Genomic DNA, 19668 nt, shown 5'->3' with positions numbered 1-19668 from the left:
GTAGTAGTGATCACGGCCCCTCACTTTCAAAAGTGCTTCCTCATGTGTATTCCAAACGTGATCTTCTCAGACTCTTCAGCTGACCTGTTACCAGTTACCCAGTTCTGAATAACAAAGATCCAGCTTGAGACATTTTGTTAAATGTTTTCAGATGTTGAATTTTACCTTAAAGGATAAAAATGCATTTAAAAAACACACATACACCAAATACATTGCCTTTTTGTGAAGAAATATGAGTGAGACATGAATTAATATTTAAAAGCAAAGCATTTCACTGCCAAAGTTGAAGCATCTCAAAAGCACAATAAACCAAACCCAGTAAGCCCATGCAGCTTTCCACTGTCCCTGTGACTGGGGACAGTCAGCCCATCTACGGCTTAGAGTCTGTTTCCATGGTACTTTCTTGAACTTCGTCCACCTCTGACAGCTTGTCGTCATCTGCAGGTAAGAAGACAGAACTTTATTCATCGTCACCTGCATTTTATGGCCAGAACATGCATGAAAAGTTTTATTTTGTATTAGCAAATACATTTAAAACAAAGATGGCAAAATGGCAAGTTATGGCTGCAAAGGCTCAACAAGTAAAGGCACATCTTGTTGAGCCTAACGATTTAGGCTGGATCCCCGCATGGGGAAGGAGAACTAACTGACTTCTACAGACTGTCCTCTGGCCTCCACACCCATGCCATAGCAATGTATGCAACCCTCTCCCCCAAACACACACACACAAATTTGATACATTTAAAAATTCTGATTCAGTTATGATTACTCATTACTAAGAGTATAAAATTTGTATGATAGATTTCATTAAAAACAAACTGATACCTAGGTCTCAGCCTGATTTTTTTTTTTTTAAGACAATCATCATCAGGGAACACAGACAATTCCAGTTGTTTATAGTCACAAGAAAAATCAAGTCTTCAAAATCTTGGAGTACCCCACTTGTTAGGCATGTAGGCAGCCTAACATACTGATGACTTATAGTACCTTGCCCATGTCCCGAATCCTTAGGAAACACTCCCCATCATCCTTGAAATGTTCTCACTACTAGCCATGTGTGAAAAGCACGGATTACATCACTGCTCTTCTGCACGCATACAGAAAGTTGAACAAATGAGTGTTTTCTATTGCCATCCAGTTATACCACTAGATCCTGGATGCAGACTCTCTAGTCAAGGTATTCTTCTAAAAGACACAGCCTAATCATTTAAAATCTTCATAAGCAGCAATTTTGAAATGGTTTTTTACTTACTCTCCAATGTTTGTTGAAGTTCGTGGATGGTACTAAGAAGAACGTGAAATTGTTTCCGTCTCAATTCCAGCTGTGTTAAGAAGAAACAACTTATATATAAGTTGGTACACACACACACACACACACACACACACACTCTCTCTCTCTCTCTCTCTCTCACACACACACACACACACGCGCATGCACACGTGTACATGCATACACATAAAGGCTTATGGATATATTCAAATACCTTATCTTCAACACTTTCTTTAATATGTGAGAGATGCTCCAGTTCTTTGCCCAGAGCTTCTAGCTCCCTGTGGGGAAACAACAAAACAATGTCATATTTTGTTACTTAAGAGAAGTTATAATTATTTTGGTCACTAAATAATATTCTGAAAATAAAAGGGTCTTGAGAGATGGGAGAGATAACTTGGCAGTTAAGAGCACCTGCTTCCCTTCCAGAGGACCCAGGTTCTATTCCCAGCACCATATGGTGGCTCACAACTGTCTGTGACTCCAGTCACAGGCATCTGACACACTCCTCTGGCTACCATGGACACTAAGCATACAAGTGGTTCACAGACATGCATGCAGACAAAGCATAACACATAAAAGAAAAGGAAAGAATAAGGAATCTAACACTCCTGTGGTAAGATATTTGAAACTGAGGATGATTTCTGATCTCTTAAATTGTACTGATTTATTACAACTAGACTTTTAGATACAAATTTTAAAATGACAAGAAAATGTCATGTAGACTAAAATTTATGAACAGATATATTTTGCACACCAACTTCAGTTTTTCTTTTGGTAAAGAAAGAAAAACTCTGCCAATTAACTAAAATGCTTTCTGAACCTGACTCCCAATTTCCTATCTCACACCTATTTCTCCCCCTCTACTTCCTACTCAGATAATCTGTATATTATTCTAATTCTTTTAGATGCATCATTTATATCTCTGAATAATTAACAGTATTAGTACATAACATTTTGAGAGTTGCTTTTCATAAACGAGATGTATATGTTTCATAATTTGAAATTTATTAAGTCTTTTTTACTGTTTGTATCTTGAGCTGTTACAAAATATGTATCTAGTATAGTCTGCTTTGGTACACATATTTGTTTCCTCTTAGGCATATTACGTGAATTTATTCTAGATCTCTAGGTAGTACCATTGGAGAGAGGACATAATCTAATCAAGCAGCGCAAGATTCTGTAATGCTGAAACATGACTGCCCCTTCCTTTTGATGTACACTATGTGCTTATCTGAAAATGAAATGCACAATAGATCTTCCACAATTCTGTGTTGGAGCCCACAAGGCTAGACAGTGGACGTACAGCTGACACACCAACAGGCCGATCCACAGGAAGTGTAAACATACATGTCCACATGGAATAACCCATTTTGCAGAGCTACGGGAACACTTGTCTTTTGGAAAAAGTCACTGTCATATCTGTGGAAACCTTGTGAGGCCTCCATTCTCCCATCAGAATGGGATTCATTCCCAAAACACCTCAGCAGTGTAACTTCTCCTACAGGGGCAACAGAATGACCTTTCCATTCCCCACACCAGGAGGCCTTAGAGACGTACTATTCACTCTTTGTTCTAGCAGTCAAATTTACAGAGTCAGTCCCACAAAATTACCTGCTCACACACCACATAGAAATTTCTACAGAAGACAGGTATTGAGCAGGAAGACAGCGTGCCCCACCTTTGCTAACAAACAAATCTGGGCGTCCCCAAAGCTGGTTATCACAAAAGAGATTAGATGAGGAGAATGGGTGAATTCAGGACTCAGGGATGTTTAGTAACTTTATCTATGGTTTGGGACGTCAGATACTTCCCCTTGGAAGCTGGCTCCTTCCTGGGTCATGTCACCTGTTCCAGAGTAGTATTGCTTTGTCAGGTTCTACCTGTCCTTTTTGTGATTTTGATATGCATATTATCATTGTCTTTGCCTAAGGAATTTTCCAACTATCTGTAGAAAGACAGCTCCCTGTAATGCTCTAAACTTACTTCAGTGTCTCATGCCTGTCGGGATGATGCTGGATTACTTTTGCCAAAGCGTCATATTCTGAAAGACATGAAAATATTTGACAAGTTAAGGAGCTTTTTGAACCTGGATTATCAGAACTTCACTTTCCTAAATTAATAAAGAAATGACAATAATGAGCCCTGCATGGCGCACACCTTTAACCCCAGCACTTAGAAGGCAGAGGCAGGTGGACCTTGGGGAGTGTAAGGCCAGCCTGGTCTACAACTCAAGTTCCAGGAGTCAGTGCTGTAATACTGAGAATGCTGTCTCAACCCCAAAAAAGGCAAGCTAGAAGCAAGTCATAAGTAGCATCCCCCAAGGCCTCTGCATCAGCTCCTGCCTCCACATTTCTGCCCTGTTTCTGTTCCTGTCCTGACTTCTTTCAGAGACTGGATTAAAATGTGGAAGGATGTTTAAGAATTATCATGAGCACAAGCAAAAACTGGAAGTGATGATTACGAACATTAATACAATTAATTCCTTTGGAGATGAAGAAGATGAAGGAAATCTCCCATATCCTGCTGTGTGACCTTGATCTCCATTTTGGTCAGCCCCAAAAGACTGAGGACAAGGAGGAAAAAATAAGCCATAGAAGCCTGAGATACTAGATGTAGCCCTTGCTTTTATTAGATTATCTGACTGAATTTACTGGGAATAGTATTTTTATGTGTGTTACTTTTCTTTATGCTGCATTTGAATAACTGTGAAGCTGTGATTCTTTGCCTGTCTAAAACACCTGATGGTCCTAATAAAGAGATTAATGGCCAATAGCAGGGCAGAAGCAAGGAGAGGCAGGGCTAGCACACAGACTATAAAGAGAGAACAAGGAGTAAGAGAAAGAAAAGCCAGACACAAGGAGAGGAGGACATCAGGGGCAGCTACCCACGCATCCAGCCAGTCACAGAGCAATTATGAAAGAAAGGTATGCAGAAATAGAGAAAGATAAAAGCCAAGAGGCAAAAGGTAGTCAGGATAATTTAAGTTAAGAAAACCTGGCAAGAACAAGCCAAGCTAAGGCCAGGCACTCATAACTAAGAATAAGTCTCCAAGTGTGACTTGATTTATCTGGGAGCTGGGTGGTGGGCCCCCAAAAAGCCAAAAGAGTAAAACATCACACAGCATAAACTTTTCGTATTTGTTTTCAATTGCTGGACTTGGTTGACTTAAAAATCTGGAAGAACTAAGTTTATTAGTATAATTTAAAACAATATAAAATTACAAATAAGCATATCATCTTCATGAACATCTAGTGGACAGCACTTTCTCCTCATTTAAATGTAAACATTTCAGAATCTGAAGTGATTTTAAATTCATGTCATTATTTCTGCTCCACAGAAATTGCCACATTAAGTCATGTAACTTCTGCTAACTTTTCTTATGAAATGATAAATTAAGTTTAAAATTTAACAAAATACTGCACAAACATTTAAAATCACTTAGAATTGATATTATTGATACTGATATTGATTATTATTATTATTAATGTAAGCTGGTATATTTGCTATAAATTAGCCACTGAAACTTCACACATCCTGTAACTAGATGCAAAGCCACTTCTTAAAAGGGAGAATAAAAAGCCAGGCGGTGGTGGCACTCACCTCTAGTCCTAACATTCAGGAGGCAGAGGCAGGAGTTTGAGGCCAGCCTGGCCTACAAAGCGAGTTTCAGGATAGTCGGGGCTACACAAAGAACCCTGTCTCAGGAAAAGAAGGGGGGGGGGGGGAGTAGTGGTGATGGTGGTAAAATACTGAATTGATTGGGGTAGTGGTGATGGTGGTAAAATACTGAACTGATTAGCTCACTAAAGCATGCAACACATTGTTTCATGACACTGCATAGTAAGTCAGTGAGGCTGATTTAAATAATCTTTTACATTATAAAAAATATATTTTTCAGTATAAAACAAAACAGAAGTAAAGCCACAAAACCTCACCATCATCAAATAACAACATTTTCTATTTTCATTTAGTTTTCCACAATACTGTAGGTTATGGCCATCATTTACTTAAATGACTTAGAGCTAAGTTTCCATGAGACCCAGACTTAGCGAGAATTTGTAACCCTCTTGCCTTAGCCAAGTGATGGGATTTCAAGTATGTACCACCACGCGGTTTAAACATTGCTCTTTATTTTTACTTCTTTCAATTTACGTGACAGGAGGAGCAATGTTCCACCATTTAAAATGATTTTTGAGGCTGGAGGGATGGCTGGGCAGTTAAGAGCATATACTGCTGTTTCACAGAACCCAAATTCAGTTCCCAGCACTCCTGTGCAGCTCACAACTGCCTCAACTCCAGGATAAGATGGACACTTCTGCCCTCCATAGGCACCGCATTCACACATACATAGACATACATACAAAATTAAAATGATTTTCAAATATCTTAGGAACCACATGGAGGCGATGCTAACTTTAAAAGAACAGAGACTGGAATAAAATAAACTCTAGCCTTTCTTCAGAAATATGGAAATGTATTTCACTGTACTTTAGTGCCTGTGTGTGGTAGTGCTATGGTATGGCCAGAGGCTCACGTCTCTCCTCTACCACAGGACACAGGATTTTGGGGCTCAAACTCAGCTGCCATGCTTGGCGGCAAGTGCTTTGCCCACTGGGCCAACCTGCTGTCCTCTAAACCTTAACTTTCCTGTTAGGGACTTGTGTGGATATGTTTGCTTGCTTTGTGCTTAACAAAATGTTTAAATTCTTTTCCATTTAAAAAGTAGCTTCATTAAACCACCAGATAAACACCTCTGTCTGTCGTATAGCTCACCTTCACAGACAAACTGCAACACCGCTTAGCAAAAAGGATCTGAGAATATTTGGGTAGCCAATAAAATTCAGCAAAATAAAAATCTTTTTCACTATACCTTGCCTTCTCCATTTTAAGTAACAGTTTTAAGAATTAATTATAATTATTTTTTTATAAACTGATTCACATTGTAGATTTTACCTTTCAATATTAAAAACTTCATGGAAGTTGTAGTTGGGAATAAAATATACACACAAAGTCCTTCAAATCATTCTTACCTTGTCGATTTTTTCGTATTCGTTTTGCTTGAAGAATTTGCTTTTTACACTCAGCAATCTTCTCATGTGCTCCCGCAATACTACATTCTACACAAAAGGGAGTTTTAAGAAGGTAATTATAATTACATGTATAATCTGTACTCTTAACAGAAGCTCCACTGATCAAACAAGACGCTGACATTCACAGCACGTCATGCTCCGTCTTATTACATGACACCGTGGCTGCTGACCTTTACCAGACCCTTTATTACCCGGCAATTACCGACAGCTTTACTACAGTGCAAATATTACCAGACAGCTTTTTTCTCAAACCACAAAAAATTATACCAAGAAACAGTACTTACCTATTTCTTTGTATATTTTTTCATAATTTTCCATTTCTCTGAGATTCATATCATATACCAGCAAAGTTTTGCCCATTGAAAATTCACATTGAGACAGAGTGCTCAGCATACGTTGGTACTGGCTATATCTAATGAAAAAGAGAAAGAGAATTAAAAAAAAATTGTAAACTAAATAAAACCGTGTTCAGGCAATTATTTGTTTTACTTAAAGTAGAACACCTGCCTTTATTACTTTCTTAGATAGACAAGGTGTAAGGTGTACTTGAACTTACAGGCTGCTCTGGTTACAAAGGCAAGGTGAGGCTACCGTTCTCAGCACCATAGGCTCAGTTCAAGGCATCTGTTTGAATTATTTTAATCACCCTTAACAATATTTTGATTAAGAGGTTTTATTTTTTTTTTTAAGAGTCGGGTGGTTATGAGGCACACCTTTAATCACAGTACTTGGGAGGCAGAGGCAGGCGGACCTCTGTGAGTTCGAGGCCAGCCTGGTCTATAAGAGCTAGTTCCAGGTCAGGCTCCAAAAGCTACAGAGAAACCCTGTCTCGAAAAACCAAAATAAATAAACACACACACACACACACACACACACACACACACACACAAACACAAATAAAGTTTTTTTCAGAATTCTATTCTTACAACTTTCCTACTCTATACAATACAATCACTTGAGCAGAAAATCCAGAAAAAACTTCAAAAAATTCGTGTGTAATCATTTTGCAGCAACTTATATATTAACTTAGTAACAAAAGAGAAATCTTCATTTAGAGATATTAAGCAAATATTGATTTGATATTAAAGGTAATCAAACTATTGAGTCTGAATTTAATCTTTGTTTCGCCTTTTACTCCTGCGCTTTCTCCATGTTATACAGACACAAAGGAGGCTGGGAAAAAGAATAGTCAGTCAGGAAGTGGCTGCACTGAATAGGGAAGGTGAAGAGAACTATTTAACATGGCAGAGAACTATTTAACATGGCCTAGAGAATACTCCACCAGGACGTTGGTATAGAAACGGCTGAGGAAGTAAGTACCCCTCCTCTTGGGATCCAGAGTTGCACCACTTGACAAAGCTCTTCACGAGGAGATTAATTCTCCGGTCATCCCCAGCACCATCTCCATCAATCAGAAGACGCTTCCGTATGACCTCGTCTAGAGGAAAAAGGGTAAGAATTGAAATGAACATTTGGTTTTGGGTAATTCTCAAGACAACCAGTATTACTACTCATTTGCGCATCCAAAAGAAAATGACTTAAGTGTAAGTATATTTAATGCCATTGGCTGAGCTGCCACTTAAAAGCAAGAAAGTAAAACTGGTAAATTTAATTTCTTGTCACAATTAAAAATGTCTTTTTCCCCCTCAAAGAAAAATGATTATCTATGGTATGTTGGGATGAGGGCCCAGGTGAAACTCTGCCCTCAGAACTGGCATTCCATGGGTTGTGAGAGGAAATTTGCAGGTCTAACAGAAAGGCTAAGCCAATAATTGTTAAGAGAACCACTTTTGAAAAACATCTGCCCAAACCAATGGAAGCCAGGACTGCACAGATCTATCCAGGACTACACTATCCAGGACTGCACACAGTCTATCCAGGACTGCACACAGTCTATCCAGGACTGCACTATCCAGGACTGCACACAGTCTATCCAGGACTGCACACAGTCTATCCAGGACTGCACACATCTATCCAGGACTGCACACATCTATCCAGGACTGCACTCATCTATCCAGGACTGCACACATCTAACAGGACTACACACATCTATCCAGGACTACACACATCTATCCAGGACTGCACACATCTATCCAGGACTGCACACAGTCTATCCAGGACTACACACAGTCTATCCAGGACTGCACACATCTATCCAGGACTACACACAGTCTATCCAGGACTGCACACAGTCTATCCAGGACTGCACACAGTCTATCCAGGACTGCACACATCTATCCAGGACTACACACAGTCTATCCAGGACTGCACACATCTATCCAGGACTACACACAGTCTATCCAGGACTGCACAGATCTATCCAGGACTGCACAGATCTATCCAGGACTGCACACATCTATCCAGGACTGCACAGATCTAATCAGGACTACACACATCTAATCAGGACTACACACATCTAATCAGGACTACACACAGTCTACCCAGGACGTATGTCTAGCTAGGTGAGAGGAACTGACAGGAGGACAGGGAAAGGAAGGATCCTTGCATGCAGTATCAACTCATTCAGACATGGCAGGTCAGAGAAAAGAGTGCAGCTTCATGAAGTAATATAACGTAGTTGTTACACGCTCTAAAGCAACTCTCATTTTTGTTGCTGCTGTCTGACCAGTACAGGCTGCTCTGGAAATCACTATGCAGCCTCTGCCTTCCACGACAGGTGTGAGCCACTACACCTGATTCCACGTCTCATTCTTTGCTTCAATGCAAAGAGAAAATAAAACACAAAAGTAATGCAAATGATGACAGAACAAATGGGGTCCAAACCACCTTGTTGGGCAGTTCTGAGCTAGAGTTCTTACTGGGACCAAATAGTGCTGGGCCATAATCAGAAAGACTAAAGGAAACGGGAAAAATCCATTTCCATCTAGCAGATCATAATGTGCACCACACTGTTGACAAGACATTCAGAAACTGTACTCACACACTGTTTAACATGCAGGGACAGATATAATGAACAATGCTTGAAATGGATGCAGCTTTTTGTCCCCGCAAGCATAGAATTTTTCTCTTTTCCTGTTGGATTCTGAGATAGGATCTCTCTCTGCAGCTATGCAGCTTGTTCTGATACTCTGTGGCAGAGGCTGGAGTTACAGGTACGCACGGCATGCACAACAGTATTGTCTGTAGTGAAAGACTGCACTGCAGACCCCACACAACCTCTTTAGATGATTAAAGTAACTTCTGAGACGTGGAGCATGCTGCTGTCCAGTGTGTAAGAAAATGTAAAGAAGTGTGCACACATGCAGAAAATATCTCTGGAGGGGTTCATGGGTAATGGACAGTAATAGTGATTGTTTCTGATAAGGGGACTATAAAGATGCAAATGATTTTCTTAGATACCATTTTATAATTTTTGTTTGTTTTCTGGGCTTTAATTTTCTTTTTAACTGAATTAATTAATTGAATAATATTTTGAATAAACATTTAAAGTATGAATAATTTCTGGAGAGACAACATGAATCAACAGCTAAGTCTCCGACAACAGCGCTTGTGTGTAGGCACAGGTGTATGTAAGGACAGGCGAGAGAGATGGGCCCAGGTCAGGACAGCCTTAGACACTTTTAACTTTTGAAAGGCTGTGCAAGCTACAGATTTGTCCGATCATTTAACTTTATGTTTCAAAAACACTAATTTTTCAAACTTTAATCACTGAACAATGTTACTTCAAGAGACCCAGATAAATAAAACTTAGTCCTTTAAAAGATTAAAATCACCAGGTGCTGGTGGCACAGGCTTTTAATTTCAGCACTCAGGAAGCAGAGGCTGGCGGATTTCTGAGAGTTCAAGGCCAGCCTGGTCTACAGTGAGAATTTCAGAACAGCCAGGCTGTTTGTTACACAGCCTGGGAAACAAACAAACAAACAAACAAAAAAAACCCAAACACACACATACACTTTTGAGACAAGGTCTCACTTTGCATTCCTGGCTGTTCTGAAACTTGTGTAGACCTTGCTGGCCTCAAATACCCCCGCACATAAGATTGCAGCCGGCTTCTGTCAAGTGCTGGGAGTAAAGGCAGCCTTGGGGCTGGAGAGCAATGCTCATTCTTAACCACAGAGCTCTCCAGCCCCAAGGCTGCCTTTACTCCCAGCACTTGACAGAAGCAGAGTTCTCAGCACTTAATGGCTGTCATCCCAGCTCCAAGGCTCTAAGATTCCAGACCTCTCTAGCACCTGCTCACACAGGAGCTCACGCACACACACGAAGAATTAAGAAGAGGAATATGAAGGTGTGTGCTAACATGCACGACAACGTTGACGGTCTAAATGGGACAGAAGGAGCATCCACTCTGCTCAGCATCGGGAAGTAATGGTGCTGCTCAGGCGCTCTGCTCCTCACTCCTTTCCTACCAAGCACTGCCCTTCTTCCTGGATGCCTGGGATGTCAGACACAAATGCAGTAGGAGACAGAGAGGAGCCACCACCACAACTACTATCTTAAGTCTAGTAACTAAAAATATTGTGATAGTTCTGGGTGAACACTTTAAGATCTATGCATCTTCACATATGAACGCAGCACTCCAATTTGGGAAATGTTGAGAAGCCAATACATCAAATCAACAGCCCCAGCCAACTTGACTTTCCTCTACAGCCCAGATATGTATGTAGGTCAGCCTAGCCTTCTGTGTCAATCTCTTAATTGCTGTTACAGGTGTGAGTGAGGTACCATGACAGACTTCAAGATCTTTTCTTTTTTGGAGACAGAGTCTTGCTATATAGTCTTGGATGCCCCGGAACTCACAGAGCTCACTCAACCTCTGCCTCTGGAGTGTTGGAATTAAAAGGCATGATGCCACGCCCAGCCTGACTTCAGTATTTTAAAATTGGGTTTGTGATGCCTCAAAGGCCTTCTAAAGACCACTGCCTTTATTAAACACTAACAAAGACTAGCGGCCGTTATTTTCATTGTCATAGCAACAAGTACTTATACAAAAGGTGTGAGCAAAATTTATGCACAAAAGGCATAAAAGTAAATGCTGAGGCTAGGAAGCCTCTCAATCTCAGAGCAGAAATAGCATCTGCATCAGCACACACACTGAGGCAGCGGCGGTAGTTAGAAGAGAATATATCACAGATGAGCTGGGGACATTCAGATCAGGTGGGATTTGAGTGGCTCTTTATCAACATTTCTCAAAATTTCTAACACAGGTTTCATTCAGCAGTATTAGATATAGCTGAATTAAGCAATGACACCATTTATATACTATAACATTTTAATAATAAATGAAAAACACCCCAAATTTCTGTAAGTGGGTGAACAAGTTAAAATTTGGTATAAGAACAGAATGAGATATTATCAATCTGGAAACAAAGGATGAGGAAATACTTTTTGATACAGAGATAAATTAATATCCAAGACAAAGAATGTATAGTATGCTGTCATTGAAATAAAAATGGGAGGGAGAAGTATATTTACATATGCTTGAGTTTGCATAGATACCCTGGGAAGACATAAAATAACAAATGAAAGGAGCTATCAAGAGAAGGCCCTCACTACAAAAACAAAACAAAACAAAGCAAAAAACCAGTCACTGGAAGACAAACTAGAAGGTGAAGAAATGTAAAGTTTGACTTAGATACCAGAAGAGTACTCAAAATCTGGGAGTTATTCTGTTATAAAAGCAAAGAAGGCTAAAGTTTTCCCATTTCACGCCTCGCCAGCAGGTCGAGGCGGTGAGCTCTAGAGCTGGGGAAAGGGTACACCAGAACCTGAAGACCAGATGAGAAGGCCAAGGTGGCGATAGGAATGGTAGTTTACAGGCTGCCTTCAGAGAAGGCTGTATCTGTTGGTACATGGGCAGGAGCGAGTGGAAGATGGCAACTGGGCAAACCCACAGGCAGGAAGACTAGTCAGGAAGTTGCCAAGCCACAGGCAGTTAGGAACTAAGTGGCTTAATGGAAGAGGAGAAGCCCAAGTTCCAGCAGGCAGGTTAGGATTGGGCAGGGGGCATGAGAGGGAAGTGGGAACTCAGCTGGCATTGCAGAGGCTCTTATCTGGGCAGTCTCAGACCCTCTGTGCACTTCAGCCCTATTACTCTCTAAGCACAGTTTTTCTAAGGACTGAGCCAGAAACTGAAACTTGGAGACGAAGGTTTTGGTTGTGTACCCAAAGTTTGCTTTGTGTATGAGCACATGAGATCAGCTCGTAACTCCATGGGGGGGTGGGGGGGATAAAACTACCTAGTTTGTGGGCTGTTGAGAATCACACTGAACAAAAGTGAAAGAAAATGTCAGTCCGTAGGATAATGCCTCACACATTACTCTTTTAAATCTTTAAATTTTAACCCACAGCTTGCAATGCCCTAAAAGCGTTACATGAGTAAATGAAGATACTTAGCTAGACATACAACTAGGTATTTATGTAAATATGTAATATGTATTCAAAAAAATTGCCCAGTTATGATTGTTTGCCTCTAACTTATAGCAAGGTCACAGCATTCCTTTCTTAAATGTTGTATGGACAGTTACTGCCTAGAAAACCAGACAAGAATTACTGCTGTAACATACACCTTGTAGAGACTACGCTAACAATGAGGAGAAAGGTACATTCCCAGGATGAGAATAGCTTCCCTTCTCTTTATTCCTAACACATACGGCAGGAGCATTTTTATTTTCAGCAACACCTCCTCATTTAGACCCTATACTGAACATACCTAAAATGTTTTCTTTTTTTCCCTTAAGACAGGGTTTCTCTGTGTGTTGTCCTGGCTGGCAAAGCCACTCTGGACGTTTTGCAGACCAGGCTGGCCTCAAACTCGAGAGATCTGCTTGCCTCCAGAGTGTTGGGACAAAGGAAAGGGGTGCACAACCACTCCAGGCTCCTAAAGCGCTTTCGACTTCCTAAATTACCATGATTGAAGCCTTCAAAAGTAATCTGGTTGCTTGTGCTACTCCCAGCAGGCCTTGGGGCCATTCTATAACCACAAATAAGCAAAAACAGCTTAGAAACGACTTTATTGACACTAACTCGAGGAGACACTATGATATGTTTACATAGATTCCTATTAGATTTATCATTGCATCACCCCACTTGTGTATTGTTGAGATGAATTACATATGCTCATCTGCTGCACTCCTCATGGCAGAACTCCTGTCCCCACCCTTCGTGAACTTTAAAATCATTAGGTCAACAATAAGAATATATATAAAGGGAGACAGAATAAATAAACAAGGGAGCTTGACTCCTTCCGTGTAAATGCAGCTCTCATCTGAGGTACTTATGTCTCGTTTAAACAAACTGTTCACGGTAAAACCAAAATTAAAAAATTTTAAGGCAGACATGCCCACAATCCCAGTATTTAGCAAGGGAAAGTGGGATTGCACAATTGCATAATTTAAGGATAAAACTTCAATTTTGCTTTAAAAACCTACCTTAGCTAAAGAGAAATTATTCAATATTTGAAGTAGTCCACATGCAGAGGGGCAAACGGGATGAATGTAATGTACTGGCCCTGGTGAACAAAGGCAGCAAAGGCTTCTACAATGTTCACTCCATTTGTCTCCGCTCACTGAGAGCTGAACCAGCTTAGCTAATGAATAGCCATTCACTTTCAAAGTGCTTACATGAATTACCACTCTGTATCCTTGAAACGACCCCATAAAGTCTATGCTATCACCGTCCATTTACAGATGACCAGTGTCATCTTTGCCTTCATTGGAAAAGATATACAATTACATTACTGAATAGTGCCATTATTCTGTCATACTGTTTATGAGCATGTTAAAATCATTTGAAATTTAATAAGTATATGTGCATGAGAGCTGTAAAGTCAAACTGCTCTATTAAGTGGGACATTTCCCCATTTTCTCACTTCCCATCTGTTACTCTAGACACCAGCATATCTACTTAATGTTCTCTGTACTACAAAATGGGCTCTAACACAATTCAACACACCTTAAATTATCACCTACAACACATAGGCTGTTAGAATAATTTAAATTACCAGTGACATATCTTAACCAGCTTTTAGTTGGCAAAACTTAGGCGTGGTTTTGTCAGAAATGAGCTGCCCCTTGCCTAAGTCACTAACTCCCCAGAACCTCCTCAATCCCCACTGACTTTTCTGTATGTGAACAAGCTGGGGATGCAGAGTGTTTGCAGAGCATGCAAAGGAGTCTTGGTTCAATCCCTACTAGCGTATGCACCTGCACACACAAAAGCACACACAGGCACAAGCATGCACACAGACACACACACACACACACACACACACACAGATAATGCTGTCTAGATCCCAGTATCACCCCTCTAATTTCCTTCTATACCTAGCACCTCATATTTGTTGATTGCTTCCTTAGTAATTACTTTAGTTCAATTCTCTTCCTCAAACAAAGTAGGGAATGGCAATCAGTGCAGATACAGTTCTCCCTGGGGGAGTGGTAGAGGTTAGTAAAGTCACATCTGTATTAAGAAACATGTACTGACTATTACCATGTGTTTGATTCAGCACAATGCCCTTTATTTTTAAAACAGCATTCCGAGGTAGATTTTATTATTATCTTAATTTACAGAGAACAAAACCGAGCCTCAAAGAAGCTAGGTAATCGCCACAAGGCCAGAAGTTGCAGTTTCAAAAGTGGGCTTCTTATGGCCTCTAAGAGTTAGGGGTTAAAGTTGGCAAGTTTATAGCTCATCATTCCTTCCCCTCCCTCACCCAACAAATGCACCACTCCTTTGGAGCAAGGTACAAAATCATGCAAGTCAGAAACGTCTGACCAGTCCAGGAATTGGCCTGACTTCTGCTCACTTACTGAAGTCCCTTGGTTGGAGGGCTGGCCCCATCACCTCTCACTAGCACTACTGCAGCAGGAACTGCACTCAGACCATGCAGGCCAGGCAGAGAGATGCCTCAGCAGTTAAGAGCACAGCACAGGCTGTCCTTCCAGAGGTACTGGTTCAATTCCCAGCACCTATGTACCAGCTCAGAACCATGTACTACAGATAGGACACTCTGGGAGACTCCAGACACCAGACCCACATATACACACACACACACACACACACACACACACACACACACACACGAGGGGGGGGGCTTGGCTTTTAAGCTCAGGTTCTGGAATTTACTACTACTGCAACTCTGGACAAGTTACTTAATTTCTTTGAGTAGCAACTTCTATAAAACAGGGATAATGCTGGGCGGTGGTGGTGCACGCCTTTAATCCCAGCACTCCGGAGGCAGAGGCAGGTGGATCTCTGTGAGTTCGAGGTCACTACAGGAGCTAGTTCCAGAACAGCCAGGGCTACACAGAGAAACCCTGTCTCACAAAACAAAAAACAAACAAACAAACAAAACACAGGGATAATTAGGACACTGGCGGACACCTACTACAGTAAAGGTTAGTGAAGGGGGTGTTTTCAGCAACCCTTCCCATTTCCTCACGTGCAGGGGCTGAGGATGTAGATCAGGATAAGAAGTAAAACACTTTCCAAAATGAATAAGACTGTGGCCCTGTTCTCAGCATTGCAAAGAAATACTCCAATTAATTACACAAAAGCAGATCTGATCGCATCACACTTAAAGCTTGTACTGGTGTGGTGGCAAGTACCTTTAGTCCCAGCACTCAGGGGGCAGAACTATTGGGGATCTCTGTGAATTCCAGGGCCAGCCTGATCTACAGAGGAAGTTCCAGGACAGCGAAGGCTACATAGAAAGACCTTGTCTCAAAAAATCCAAACAAAACCAAACCAAATCAAAAAACTTTCCAATGGCTTTCCCTGACTATAAAAATCCATGGTGCTTAACTTTTCCAAGTTCTAGCTAATTAATACCTGATGTACTCAATTTCTTTCAGCATTTTGGGATTTTTGTTTTGTTTTGTTTTTGTTTTTCGAGACAGGGTTTTTCTGTAGCTTTGGTGACTGTCCTGGAACTAGCTCTTGTAGACCACCAGGCTGGCCTGGAACTCACAGAGATCCGCCTGCCTCTGCCTCCCGAGTGCTGGGATTAAAGGCGTGCACCACCACCACCACCCGGAGCATTTGGGATTTGTACAAGTGGTTGGTCACTTGTAATTCCAGTCCTACTATACTTATTTATCCTTCAAAGGAAGAGGGGAAGGAAGTCTTTCAAGTTTTGTAAATGCCAGGTAGAAACGGATCCACAATCACCTCAGTTCAATCCCCAGGACCCACAGGGTGGAAAGAAAGAAGTGACCTCAGCAAGTTATCCTCTGACTGGGGAACGGGGAGAGAGGGAGGGAGATGCGGCCAGAGACAGCACAGAGGCGCACACACAATAAACACACCTTCCCTCCACCCCAATTATTTAACGGTTACACCCACAGCGAACTACAAACATCTAAGATGGAAAGACTTTGCCTGCAGCTTCTGGGTAGCAAACTGTGTTAAGTAAAGCGCTGCCCGGAAGGAAGGTAAACACCTTCTGATAAACGGCACTGGCCTCAAAAAAGGGTTAAAATCCCTCTATCTATCCCCCACCTTGACATCTCGACCAGTCCTCACATTTGGGCTTTTCTTCCCAAGTCCTGGACGTCAGTCCTCAGTTTCTCCACTGATATTCATAGCTACTGGTCCCCCTCTCAAGCCCAGCCCCAAAAGCCTTGGATGGAAACCTTGCTACCAAGTGGGTACCTAAGCAAATTCTGGCTCCGGTTGCCCATCGCTAAAGTCCACACCTCCCCCGAAACGTCCCCTTAATTCTGCTTTCAGCCCACAGACACCAACCGTTCCCCATCCATCACTCCCAATCCAATCCATCCCCCCAATCCACCCAGGCCTGCAAAACCCCCTCCCCACGCTCCCTCCCGGAGCCGCCGCGGTCTCAGCCGCCGGTTCCACGGCGCTTTTTATCTTGTAGGTCGCCCAGGTACACTTCCCGAGCGGCCCTCCAGACGCCCCTGTGCCTGCTGGAGCCAGTCCCCAACTCGGTGTCCTCGCCGCACCGCGCTCCGAGCTCCGGGAGACCCAGCGCACGGTCCGTGGGCCCGACCCAGCCCGGCCAGCGAAGCCCCCTGGGCGGCGCAACGCACCTCCCGGGGCTCCCCGAGCTCCGCCGCCGCCCGGGGGCCTCCCACCCCCATTCCCCCCGACCCCAGACGGCCCGGAGCCCGGCACTGCCCCGCTTCTCCCGCGTCCCCGCACCCCGCGGCGGCCTTACCGTCAGTCACGGCTCCCATGGCGTGCGCGGCAGCGACGGCGCGAGCTGAGGCGGCGGTTGGCGGCGGAGGTCAAACTCCCACAATGCAGCCGGGTAAACAGTCATGGAGGAGGAGGCGGCGGCGCCCGCGGCCGCCCTCTCCGACTCCTGAGTCGCGCCGCCCCGCGCCGCGCCGCCGCCGCCGCGGGACCCGCTCTGTCCGCGCTCGCCGCTCTCCCCCGGGGGGCGCGGAGCGGCCGGCGGGTGAAGGGCGAGGCGGGCGGCGGCGGCTTGGCTCGCGCACACCGCCGTCCCGCCCGGCCTGCGCCCACAGGCCGCCCTGGAGGCCGCGGCCAGCCGCCAGGTGAGCTCGGGGCTGCGCGTGCTCCGGGGTGGGGGGGTGGGGGGTCTCCACGCCCGTCGCTCCGGGTGGTGACTGTCAATCCCTGGCCGCCGGGGGCCGCTCGCGCCGGTGGGGGAGATGGGCGCCCACGCATGGCGCGGCGGGTCTCGAACCCGGGTCCCCGAGGCGGGCGCGGCAAGCCATCCTCTGGTCCTGAGCTCTGGCAGGTGCCAGGGAAGTGGGGGAAAGAAACTTGGCGACCTCCGGGAGGACTTTGTGCAGGACCCGGAGCTTAGGTTCCTGCCGTCCTCGCCCCTCACCCAGTTCTTCCACGGTGCTGGAATCCAGATGGGGCGCCATAGTTTTCATCTTATCTTTGCCTTTAACCGAAAGCTTCTTAAGGGGAAGTCGAAAGCAGAAAGTGTCGGGGGAGGTGGCGCTGCCATTGGAAACCTTGCTTGGGATCCCATATGTAAAAGCAAAGAGCCTTTATTTTAAACAAGTTTGCAAACTCGGTCTCTCTGCATGTCCAACGTACTGGAATATCCAGAGAGCCCCGAGCTCAATTAGAATATCCCAGCACTCGGGAGGCAGAGGCAGGTGGATCTCTGTGAGTTCGAGGCCAGCCTGGTCTACAAGAGCTAGTTCCAGGACAGGCTCCAAAGCCCCAGAGAAACCTGTCTCTGAAAAAAAAAACAAAAAAACAAAAAAGGGGTTTTATAGTAGTAGAGGAGGGGGTGAGGGGGATCTCTGAGGTTTAGGGCCCCTGATTGGCTGACATTTGTCTAGGGGTGTCCTGTTGAGGTGCACTGGCAGGTGTCTCTGTCCACAGCTCTTGCAATGCCAGGCATTTCCTTTGAATGGTCTGCTCTTGGGTGGGGGTCGGGCCTGACAGGGGTTGTCTCAGGGTAAGCTATTGAGACTTCAGACTCCATTTAAATTCATCGATGGCCAGAGTCCCAGGTGATAATGGTTGGAAGTAAAGAACTTCCTTTGGGTGACCTGCCCAGACTTAGATTTCATGGCTGGCCCCCACATAGAGTACACAATTCCTGGGCACGCGCTGCAGGTTCTACTGTCATCTCTCTGGGAAGATCACTGTGATTCAGCTTTGATGAGTGTCTCCTAAATGGAACCGTGTAAGCTGTGGGAGACAGCCCCAGGGGTATGGCTGACTTGATCTCCAACAGGCTAGAGTTACACCCAGAAGCGTGTTCGACTTTGGAACCCAGGTTTTCGTGATCCCAAGTCCCTTGTGTCTTCCGATTCTGCATAAAGCAATTGTGCAGGGGTCAGTTTGGTTGTTCAGATTTCTTTTCCGGAGTGGGGTCCATGTATCTGCCCTGTGTTCTCTCAGTTCTTTAGCAGAAAACCTGGGATATTTCAGTGTATGGTAGCGAAGTGGTTTTTAACCTCTATGCACAACTATGTATATTGTCAAATACGTTACTGACTTCTGTCGCAAAGGCAGAAGATACCTTGAATGAAGATGTTTTTGAGGCATAACTGACCTGTTCTAAAAGCTGAAACTGTGGTCCCTGACTTTTTAAAAGAGTATTGCCATAAAGGCTGTTCATAACTTGGACTTTGGATCTGTTCGTTTCATTGATGTGAGAGGAAGGAGAATAGTAATCTTAAACTCCGGTGAGACGGTGATGGCCATGCTTTTTGTTTGTTTGTTTGTTTTTGTTTTTCGAGCTTTTAATCCCTTCTGGGCCGACAGATCCATGAGCTGAGGCCAATCTGGGTCTAAATAAGGAGTTTGGGGGCAGCCAGGGCTGCCTGCATAGGCACCCCAACATTTTGGTGGAGCGATTTCTTGTTTGGAAGGAAACTGTCAAGT

General features: G+C 43.6%; 2 protein-coding genes across 6 annotated transcripts in view; one reads left to right on the top strand and one right to left on the bottom strand.

Annotated features, from left to right (window-relative positions):
- Nucleotides 1–248: 248 nt before the first annotated feature.
- Thoc7 (THO complex 7) lies at nucleotides 249–18200 on the bottom strand. 2 transcript variants are annotated; one of them, XM_041662307.1, is made up of 8 exons: nucleotides 18146–18200; nucleotides 7684–7801; nucleotides 6648–6775; nucleotides 6304–6390; nucleotides 3257–3314; nucleotides 1485–1551; nucleotides 1253–1322; nucleotides 249–438 (listed from the first exon to the last, which is right to left on the bottom strand). In XM_041662307.1, exons 1-8 carry the CDS (start codon nucleotides 18192–18194, stop codon nucleotides 371–373), a joined length of 645 nt encoding a protein of 214 aa, XP_041518241.1. In that variant the 5' UTR covers nucleotides 18195–18200; the 3' UTR covers nucleotides 249–370. The 2 variants fall into 2 exon arrangements, with proteins under 2 accessions (XP_041518241.1, XP_041518242.1); XM_041662308.1 differs by lacking the exon at nucleotides 18146–18200 and adding an exon at nucleotides 17504–17839.
- Atxn7 (ataxin 7) overlaps nucleotides 17722–19668 on the top strand; it is a 154212-nt gene continuing 152265 nt past the window's right edge. For 3 of the 4 annotated variants that reach the window (XM_041662306.1, XM_041662302.1, XM_041662305.1), the window contains exon 1: nucleotides 17722–17846. The gene's annotated coding sequence lies outside the window, so the exon portion shown is untranslated. The remainder of the gene's footprint in view (nucleotides 17847–19668) is intronic. The other variant, XM_041662304.1, reaches the window with a different exon arrangement.

Source organism: Microtus oregoni, unplaced genomic scaffold (assembly GCF_018167655.1).
Source record: "Microtus oregoni isolate MIOR12 unplaced genomic scaffold, Mior012 000013F_ref0000133, whole genome shotgun sequence".
Taxonomy (NCBI): domain Eukaryota; kingdom Metazoa; phylum Chordata; class Mammalia; order Rodentia; family Cricetidae; genus Microtus; species Microtus oregoni.
This window is presented reverse-complemented; position numbering and strand designations above follow the sequence as displayed.